We start from the raw sequence: 10,516 nt of genomic DNA, 5'->3' as shown, positions 1-10,516 counted from the left end.
GCAGCGGTCAAAGAGCAGCATTCAAAGAGCAGCAGTCAAAGAGCAGCGGTCAAAGAGCAGCATTCAAAGAGCAGCAGTCAAAGAGCAGCAGTCACAGAGCAGCGGTCAAAGAGCAGCATTCAAAGAGCAGCAGTCAAAGAGCAGCAGTCAAAGAGCAGCAGTCAAAGAGCAGCAGTCAAAGAGCAGCAGTCACAGAGCAGCGGTCAAAGAGCAGCATTCAAAGAGCAGCAGTCACAGAGCAGCGGTCAAAGAGCAGCATTCAAAGAGCAGCAGTCAAAGAGCAGCGGTCAAAGAGCAGCATTCAAAGAGCAGCAGTCAAAGAGCAGCAGTCAAAGAGCAGTGGTCAGAGGTGAGAGGGATCAGAGGTCAGAGGTCACGCACCTGTTTGACCCGCACTCTGCCGGGGGAGAACTTCCTCTTGGAGATTGCAGGCTTCCCCATCCCAATTTTAGGAGTCAGAGGGAGAACAGTGATGGGGAGGAACACCTCGGACTGTGGACAGGAGACACAGAGTCAACAGGAGGAGAGGAGGAGGAGGTGAGTGTGAGGAGAAACAGGGAGAAGGAGGAGGAGATGAGTGTGAGGAGAAAGGAGGCATCACAGCTGTCTCCTGTCATGTTTACCTTTGTAAGTGGAGGGGTCTCCCTGGCGGAGGGGGAGTAGCGGAGAGGAGGTGAGAGTGGAGAGAGAGGAGGCGGGGTGATGGGAGCTCTGGCGGGAGAGGTCTCGGGGGAGGCCTCGGTGGAGAAGGGGGACTGCCTCAGACGGATGGCAAAGTCGTCCAAAGGCCTGGAGGAGCAGGGAGGAGGCCTGAGGATGCGAGCCGTGCCCCGCCGGGAGGAGGTGGGAGGAGAATTTGGGGAACAGAGAAGAAGGGTGGAGCTTGCAGGAGAGGAGGAGGTCATCAGCGCCATCACCTCCACGTCCAAGGAGGGGTCCAGGTCCAGCACAGGGCTCACCGGCTCCTCCTCCTCCATATCTGATTGGTCCTCCTGCTCAGCGCCCTCCCTCGTCTCCTCCTGCCCCTCCCTCATTGGCTGTTCAATCTCCGACGCGGCTGCCACATCTATTGCAAATGGCTGCGATGTTCCGGGAGGCAGCTCCTTCTCCTGCTGCTGCTGCTGCTCTTCCTGCTGCTGCTGCTGCTCCTCCTCCTCCTCCTTCTGCTGCTGCTGCTGCTCCTCCTGCTGCTGCTGCTGCTCCTCCACCTGATGCCCCTGCTCCTCCACCTGATGCTTCTGCTCCTCCACCTGATGCTTCTGCTCCTCCTGGTCCTCTTTCTCTGAAGGCTCAGCATGTGATCGGTGCTTCTCTTTGGTGGCTTCAAACCTGCACTGTGATTGGCTGTCGTCCTCCTCCAGGGGAGGAGAGGGAGGAGGCAGGGAGGGGAGTAAGGCTGTCCTGTGAGGGGTCTCCTCCACAGAGCCAGCTCTGGGAGGAGCAGGAGGTTGGGGTGGTGTGGTCGGTTGGGATAAGAGAGGAGCAGCTCCTGCAGAAGAGACAGAAACAGAGATCAGTATCATGTTCCTGAACTCCTCATGACAGGTGAGGAGCAGCGCTGTGCCTCCTACCTGCAGGAGGACAGCTGCTGAGCAGATCCTCCTCCTCCTCTTCCTGCTCCTCCTCCTGCTGCTCACCTCCTCCCTCTGTCCTCTCAGCAGGCTCCTCTTCTTCTGGACGCTCCTTTGTTGTGCGGTGAGGCTCCTCCTGCTCCTCCTCTGCGATGCTGACGTCTGGAGGACGTGATGAAAACCACAGACTGAATATCAGCGTTCACACACACAGCTGCACCAAAACCTTTCCAGGACTGAAGCCACCATCCAAACTCCTTATTGGTTCTTTTTTATTACAGATTTCTAAAGAAAAGAAATCAGCATTTCGCTTTTTTTTAATTAATTTTTTTATTGAATTATTTTCAGGTGTTTTTGAATTTCTGGAATTTTTACAGGAAAAATTTCTGGAAATCTTTTTTTCTTCTGATAAGTTCGGTTTAATTAGTTAAGTGATGCTGTCAAAAGGCGGGTTGACGTCATGGGGTGTAGTGTATGGCATGGTGTACAGCCGAGTTTACGGCTTATTTTACGGCGTAGTGTATGGCATGGTGTACAGTTTACAGCTTGGTGCATGGAGTAGTTTACATCGTAGTGTACGTAGACATTTACGGCTTAGCATACACCGTAATTTATGGCGTGGTGTACAGCGTGGTGTATAGTGTAGTTTACAGCGTGGTGTACGGCGTCCTTTACGCATAGTGAACGAAGTAGTTTACGGCGTAGTGTACGATTTGGTATATGCCGTAGTGTGCAGCTTGGTGTACCACACAGCGTACCGTGTAGTGTACAGCGTAGCATACGGCTTTGTGTACGGCGTAGCTTACGACATACTGTACAGTGTAGTGTACGGAATAGTGATGGCATCTGACAAATCAGGTCTATCATAATAAGAATTATTATTATTATTATTAATATGTAATCATTTTACATTCATTTAATGAATTTTAAATATATTGCTATTCTCACTGTTTTTGAAGAAGAGATGATTTAAGAAAATTATTTAAAATTAATGTGAAGAGTTTCCATTATTTGGTTTTGGATAAAGTAATTGCTACATGTGTAAAAAAAATCTTTAAAATAATCAATGAATGAGCCATTAGATTAGTAAACTAATGGAAACAATAATCAGCAGATTAAAAGTGATAAGAGTAATGGATCAGTGAAGCCCTCTGCCTGATACTCACCCACAGAGGCTGCAGACTCTGTCATGTGTGCCTGGGGGCTGGAAACAGAGAGGCCTCCAGGACTAGGACCAGCATCAGTCTGCTCAGGACTTGTAGGACCAGGACCAGGACCAGCATCAGTCTGATCAGGACTTGTAGGACCAGGACTAAAACCAGCATCAGTCTGCTCAGGACTAACAGGAACAGGACTAGTACTCATTTCACACTGCCCAGGGATGGCAAGAACAGGACTAACTGAATTGGGGCCAGGGCTAGCCTCACAACTGATGGGGCTACCAGGTCCAGGACTGTGACTGGCCTCAGCCCGCAGAGAGCTGGTGGGACTGGGATTAACTTGTGTGTACCCTGACCGCAGGGGGCTGCAAAAAGAACCAGAGACTGGGCTAGTGTGCACAGAGCTAGCTTGTGGAGCCTGCGGGGGACTAACCCGTGAGGGGGCAGAGGGTGAGGGGCTAGCGGGCGCTTCACCCGTGTGTCTGGTGCTAGGCATCACAGTATTATCCTGAGTGGGACCAGATTGGACAGGACTAGCCAAAGTAGCATCCACAGGGGTGGCTGGTCTCTGACACCAGGGGCTTCCTGATGCACTGCCTAGTTGGCTTTCAACAACAGACCTGTCAGAGGTGAGGTGAGGACTACTTGGGGACTGGCTTACCTGTTGTGGAATGACAGCAGGGGAGTCATGCTGTAGGGAACTAGCATGTGCAGGGCTTATCTGCCAAATACTGTCTGAGGGTTTACAGAGACCAAAGTCCAGCTGAGCCACAGTGGGGAGAGCACAGGTCTGCACGATGGAAGTGGCCACAGCTTCCACATCCAGACTTGAACTGGCCAAAGTGGGGCTCAGCTGTGCCACCGTCAGGCCAGAAATGGATCCAGTGTGGGGAACTGGGCTGTAATGGGGGCTACCTGTGGGGCTACGATACCCTTCACTGGCCTGAGCTGGACTGTGAGGTGGACTAACACAAGCAACAGCGGAGTGTGCAGGGCTGCTGTGTGTGGTGCCAGCTAATGAGAGAGTCTGTCTTTGGACTGGGCCTGAGTGGGTACTGCTAGAGGTGCTTTGTTGGTGAACAGGACTAGCTTGACCAGCAGGACTAGACCTGGATGGACTGTGGCTAACATCAATTATGCTAGAAGAGGGGGATCTTGTCTGGCCCCCATGGCTCAGACTGTGGCTAGTATCGACCGACTGACAGTGTGGAGGACTAAAGCTTGCTGTAGTTGGCAGGGGGCTCAACTGTACGGGAGAAGAACTGCAGGCGATTTGGACATGTGAGGGACTTGACTGACCAGAATGTGTGGGACTTCGCCTTGCGGGGGTACCTTCAAAATTACAAAGAAAGTGACTGGTTTTCTCTTGAACATGCATAGAGCCCATCAGACTGTACCCACTGTTAGCTTCTGTGCAGACTAGGCTAGTGTGAGGAGGGCTAGGATGAACTCTGTGGTCCGGAGTGGAGTTAGGATGGCTGGGACTAGTTTCTGGCTGAAGAAAATGAGTAGGATTGTTGACATGTACCTGCGTGTCCTCATCCTGACATGAAATGGGTTGGACAGATGCAGCCAATACTATAACGGGTTGCGTGCTTGTTGTCACAGGGCTATCTGGCTGTGCTGATGTGCTGGTCTCTGTAGCTGCGGGACTGATGTGGGTGGGACTAGTCTCCACTGGCATGGAGCTAGCACAGGCCTGAGTAGAGCTGGCAGGGCTCGTAGGCATTTGACTGGCCTGTTTGGGGCAAGCACTAGCTGAGCTGTTTTGGATATGTACGGGGCTTGCTTTACCCTCAATTGCTTCTGTGAAGTGCAATGGGTCATCACAAGAAGGACTCTGATATCCGTAACGAGCTGGGGAAGAAATTTCCTCCAATTCATCAGCACAAGGTGAGCAAGTTAGGCTACTGTGTTCAATTGAAGTGCTAAGGCGAACAAGGCTTTCTGGTGTGGGCATGGCAATACCGTGTTGAGGGCTAGATTGGTCAGGGCTAATCATGCTACTCTGAACAGGACCACATTTGTTTGGGAGTTTGCCATTGCTGCCATGGTGATCAGGGGGGACTGTGGATAGGTCAGAGCTAGGGCTAAAAGGGGGCGGGCTACTTTCCAGTGTTTGGCCATCGGGGTGAAGAATCAGCTGCACTGGGCTGTGCTCTGCAGAACTGGTTTGGGTGCAGTCCTTTGTGACTCTTGACTGTCTAGCAGGCTGAGCAGGAAGCAGGGTGAGCTGTGAAGGCCTAGAAGGCTGTGTAGAGCCAGCATGCACTGGGCTGGCAGGCTGTGACTGACTACACTGTGTGGTTCTGAGAGGGAACGGTGATGGGCTACATGGAGCTGATTTGGGCCTCGGTGAGGCATGTCTTCTTGCTGTCTGGGTAGGCCTACAGCAGACTGGTGAGATGTCCTGGTCCAGTGTAGAAATGTCCTGTGCAGGCCCACATTGCAGCTCAGCAGGATTGCTTGATCCAGGGCTCTCCTGGTCCAGTGTACGCTCAGCATCCTGTGTGGGACTCTGTGGAGCTGATGTGCCAACTTGTGCAGGACTACATGGCATAGGATTTTGCCATCTTTGTGGGGGACTGTGCTGACGCTGAGTGATAATAATGTTTGCAGAGCTACAAGGTCTTTCAAGCTGTGTCTTTTCTGTGTTGTCCTGCACAGGACTGTTTGGAAGAGGGCTTTGCTCAGGCTCTGCAGGCCCTGGCTGAACCAGGACAGGACTAAGCCCTACCTGGGTCAGTGAGTGTGGTGGGGAATGTGCATGGCTACAAGACCTGGGACTACCCTGTGCTGGACTCTGCTGAGAGTCTGTGGACAAAAGCTGATCCGCTGTGGGATTTTGGGAAGGGCTAGAAGAGAAAAAACCTAGCTGAGAAGGACTACTCTGAGCCTGAAGTTCTGCTGGACAGTTTTGAAATGGGGTGTGGCTCTTCTGCTGTTCTGTGAGATCAGAGTTAACTGATGGGGGGCACTCTGTTGAACCAGAGTGAGATGGTGGTGAACTTTGTTGGAGGTCTGTGGTGTCCACATGCGATGGTGAGAGACTTCCCCAGAGCTGTAAGGGATCAGGGTGAGATAGGGCAGGACTCTGTTCGAGCTCTTTTTGATAAGAATGAGATGGTAAAGGATTTTGTTGGAGCTCTGTGGAATCAGGGTGAGATGACACAGGACTTCGGTGAAGCTCTGTTGGATCAAGGTGTAATGGCTCTGGATTTTTTTCAATCTCTACAGACTCAGGTTGGAATGATGCAGGACTATGTTGGAACTCTGCTGGTTCAGGGTGGGAAGGTGCAGGACTGTGTTGAAGCTCTGATGGTTCAGGGCGGGATGGTAGAGGACTGTGTAGGAGCTCTGAGGGTTCAGGGTGGCATGGCGTAGGACTGTGTTGCAGCTCTAATGGTTCGGGGTGGGATGGTGCAGGACTATTCTGAACCTCTGCAGGTTCAGGGTGGGATGGTGCAGGACTGTGTTGGAGCTCTAAGCATTCAGGGTGGGATGGTGCAGGACTGTGTTGGAGCTCTGAGGGTCCAGGGTGGGATGGCGCAGGACTGTGTTGGGGCTCTGTGGGTTCAGGCTCAGGTTGGGATGGAGCAGGACTGTGCTGGAGCACTGTGGTTTCAGGGTGGGATGGCACAGGACTATGTTGCAGCTCTACAGGTTCAGAATGGGTTGGTACAGGAGTATGTTGCAGCTCTACTGTTTCTGGGTGGGATGGCGCAGGACTATGTTGCAGCTCTACTGGTTCAGAATGGGTTGGTAAAGGTGTATGTTGCAGCTCTACTGGTTCAGAATGGGTTGGTAAAGGTGTGTGTTGCAGCTCTACTGTTTCTGGGTGGGATGGCGCAGGACTATGTTGCAGCTCTACTGTTTCTGGGTGGGATGGCGCAGGACTATGTTGCAGCTCTACTGTTTCTGGGTGGGATGGCGCAGGACTATGTTGCAGCTCTGCTGGTTCAGAATGGAATAGTGCAGGACTATGTGGGAGCTCTGCTGGATCAAGGTGGGATGGTGCTGGACTATGTTGGAGTTCTGTGGATTCAGGTTCAGGGTGGGATGGTGTAGGACTATGTTGGAGCTCTGCTGGTTCAGGGTGGGATGGCACAGGACTATGTTGGACCTCTGCTGGTTCAGGGTGGGATGGTGCAGGACTATGTTGGAAATCTGCTGGTTCAGGGTGGGATGGCGCAGGACTGTGTTGGAGCTCTGTGGATTCAGGTTCAGTGTGAGAAGTTGCAGGACTATGTTGCAGATCTGTGGGTTCAGGTTCAGGGTGGGATGGTGCAGGACAATGTTGCAGATCTGTGGGTTCAGGTTCAAGGTGGGATGGTGCAGGACTATGTTGGAGTGCTATGAGTTCATGTTCAGGGTGGGTTGGCCCAGGACTATGTTGGAGCTCTGTGGGTTTAGGTTCAGGATGAGGGGGAGCAGGACTTTGCTGTGAAGGGAGGATCTCGGTGGGACTCTGTGGTGTCTCTGAGCAGATGAGGTGGACTGGGCTGTCAGGGGTGGTACTTATGGGTGGAGCCTCTGTGTGACTTGGACTTGGTGGTGGTGTGTTACTGGGTGGTGCCTGCGTGGGACTGAGTAGGGGGGCCGTGGTGGAGGTGGAGACAAGTGGAGTGTGTGTGACTGGCTCCTCCTCCTGAGGCCTGCAGGTGGAGCAGATGTAGTCTTCAGACCCCGCCCTGCCCTCCCCAGCCTGGACCACACACTCTGTATGGACAAACCTGGACCACAACAACAAAATGTGTATGTTTGAGAAATCCTCAAAGACATCACAGCTGTCTATATTGTTCATTTATTTATTTATTTATTTATGTGTGTGTGTGTGTGTGTGTGTGTGTGTGTGTGTGTGTGTGTGGGTAAGGGTTAGTGTACCTATAGCAGCAGACACAGGTCAGATAGTCCTGTGGTGTGTGCAGGTCGGGGGCGTGGTCACAGAATGGGCAGGGCAGGGCCGGGTCACATGACTTGCACAGAAACGGGTGATTGGCCCACTGGCCTGATGACCTCACACCACAGCGGCGGCAGATCCTGCAGTTCTGGAGGAGATAAAGGGTTAAAAAAAAACGCCAAAATATAAAACAGGTTCAGAGGCTGTGCATGCGTGTGTGTGTCACCTTGCAGCTCCAGCCGGTGCTCGGTGTGTGATCCAGAGGTGGTGTGAGACAGTGTGTGTGGTAGACTTTATCGCAGCGTTGACACACCAGCAACATGCCATCATCCCCTTGCAGCCTGACACACACACACAGAGGACAGAGTTAGCGTGTCAGTGGATGGACGGTCAGACGGTGGGACAGTTGGACGGTGTGTCTGTCTCTCGTCATGTGAGACAGTCTGCTACGGTGTCACAATGTCTCCTGCTCAGCTGGTCGGCGCTTACCGAGCGGCTCAGACAGACTCTGGCTGGTTAAATTCACTGTGACAGTGAGGCGTCGCTCTGACGCTCCTCACGGTCTCTGATCCACACTACGATCCAGCTGTGGAGCGCTGAATCAACAAGAAGCCTTTACAACCAGAGGCGTCACTGGGTCTGAGCATCCAATGCTTCAGCCTCCAGTGTTTCAGAAATAATTCCCCAAAAATTTGAAGAAAGAGAAAAAAATATAATCAAAAATAAATAAAAACAATTACCAAAGAGTTTTTAAGAAACAAAAATGACAAAAGTGTTTGCCAAAGATATTCAATGAAAAAAACTTACAAAGAGCTTTCAAGAGAAAAAAATTTAAAGGGAAAAAATCAACAACAATTTTTAAGGGAAAAAAAACAACAGAAGATTTTGCAATATGGTTGCCAAAAATGTTTTAAGAGAAAACACAATTGTCAAAAGCTTTAACATCACCAAATATTTTAAAGGATAAAAAAAAATCACCCACAAATTTTAAAGACCCACACGTGGATATAAAACCCTGAAGTAGAGTCACCTCGTCTCTCACAGCGACTCAGAGACATTCAAAGGCTGCTAAGATACACATCAGCGCGTCATTTATGTCTCAGCAGTCATTTTGATCAAGACTTTTCCAGGACTTCAAGGAGGATTGAGAACAGGATTAGAATTGAATATTTAAATATGACTAAGGGACTGCTGGTTATTGATGAGAAGACAGATGAAAGGGGGGCGGGGGGTATGTCAATACTGTGGAGGGATTTTTGATTTAGTTTACAGCTGATTTTTAGAGAACACTTCTCCTTTAAATGTTTTTGCCCATTTTAAAAGAAGACATTTTGGTGATTTGTATTTTATTTAAATGTTTTTATTAATTTTCAGAAAAAAAAACATTTCTGTGAATTTGTTGTTGGTTTTTTTTGGTAATTGTTCAAAGAAATATTTTGGTGATTTTTCCCCATTCTTGATGATTGTGATGACTTTTTTTTGTTATATTTGGTGATTTAAAAAAGAAATTTGGCTCTTTTTTGCCTTTAAAAACATGACTTTTATTGTAAGGACTAATTAGACGGTGCAGTGGACGGGACACTGAGGCGGCGGCTGCATCAGAGCCGCAGCGGCAGGTTCATCCATTTATTAGCAGCAGCTCCTCCGCGATGTCCGAGCTCCTCCCATCTCTGAGGCTGAGCCCAGACACCCTCCGGAGGAAGCTCATTTCGGCCACTTGTATCCACAATCTCATTCTCATTCGCGGAGCTCGTGACCATAGGTGAGGGATGGAACATAGATGGACTCGTAAATCCAGAGCTTCGCCTTCCGGCTCAGCTAATTCTTCACAACCGCAGTCCGATGCAACACTTGCATCACTGCAGACGCCGCAGCAAACCGCCCATCCCACGCTCCGTTCTACCTTCACTCGTGAACAAGATACCGAGATACTTGAACTCCTTCGCTCCCCACCCAGAGGGGACAGTCCACCGCTTTCCGGCAGAGAACCACGGCCTCAGATTTGGAGGTGCTGACTCTCATCCTGACCGCTTCACACTCGACTGCAAACCGCCCCAGTGCATGCTGGGAGGTCACGGTGTAATGGAGCCAACAGAACCACATCATCCAGAAAAAGCAGAGATGCAGTTGTCCAAGGTTCGACAATCGGACGGAGCCTCCTTTCCAGCACTCTGGAGTCAACGTTCCCTGAGAGCCTGAGTAGTGTGATACCCCGATAATTGGCGCACACCCTCCGGTTCCCCTTTTTTAAAAAATGGGAACCACCACCTTGGTCTGCCACTCCACAGGCACTGTACCCGACCTCCACGCGACATTGAGCTGGTGTGTCAGCCCTGCAGTGTCCAGAGCCTTCAGCATCTCAGCGTGAATCTCATCCACTACTGGCGCCTTGCCACCGAGGAGCTTTTTGACTCCCTCAGCGACCTCTGCCAGGGATATGGATGACCGTCCGGAGAACGGGGAGGCAGGGTTAAGGAGTTCGTCAAAGTGTGTCCTCCACCGTTCCACAATATCCCCAGTGCTTTTGGATATTTATAATTAAAGTAATTGTTCTACATAATAATATCCACAAAGAGAGGAACTGAGAGCTTCTAAAGATTTCACGAAAAAGAGTCGGACAACCTCAGAGGACAAAAACGTGTGTGTGTGTGTGTTACCTGCAGCTCTGACAAACTCGGCACTGGGGACACTGCCAGCCGGCCCGGGGCGGGGGGGGGGGGGCCCGGGGGGGGGGTGAGGCAGCTGCCGTGGTAACAGTTACCGCAGCAACAACACATCAACAGGCTGCCGACATCACCGCCACGCAAACACAACACACACTGTGAGGACACTGGAGGCACACACAGACAGACACAGAGAGAGAGACACACAGACAGACACAGAGA

The 10,516-nt window shown here is 51.0% G+C and overlaps 1 protein-coding gene across 1 annotated transcript; it reads right to left on the bottom strand.

The window, feature by feature from the left end:
• Positions 1-366: 366 nt before the first annotated feature.
• Positions 367-10,336, bottom strand: LOC121964430 (flocculation protein FLO11-like). The gene is made up of 8 exons (XM_042514639.1): positions 10,289-10,336; positions 7,858-7,972; positions 7,616-7,779; positions 6,563-7,464; positions 2,738-6,478; positions 1,572-1,733; positions 624-1,489; positions 367-492 (listed from the first exon to the last, which is right to left on the bottom strand). Exons 2-8 carry the CDS (start codon positions 7,951-7,953, stop codon positions 367-369), a joined length of 6,057 nt encoding a protein of 2,018 aa, XP_042370573.1. The 5' UTR covers positions 7,954-7,972; positions 10,289-10,336.
• Positions 10,337-10,516: the final 180 nt, after the last annotated feature.

Source organism: Plectropomus leopardus, unplaced genomic scaffold, assembly GCF_008729295.1.
Source record: "Plectropomus leopardus isolate mb unplaced genomic scaffold, YSFRI_Pleo_2.0 unplaced_scaffold1561, whole genome shotgun sequence".
NCBI lineage: Eukaryota > Metazoa > Chordata > Actinopteri > Perciformes > Serranidae > Plectropomus > Plectropomus leopardus.
This window is presented reverse-complemented; position numbering and strand designations above follow the sequence as displayed.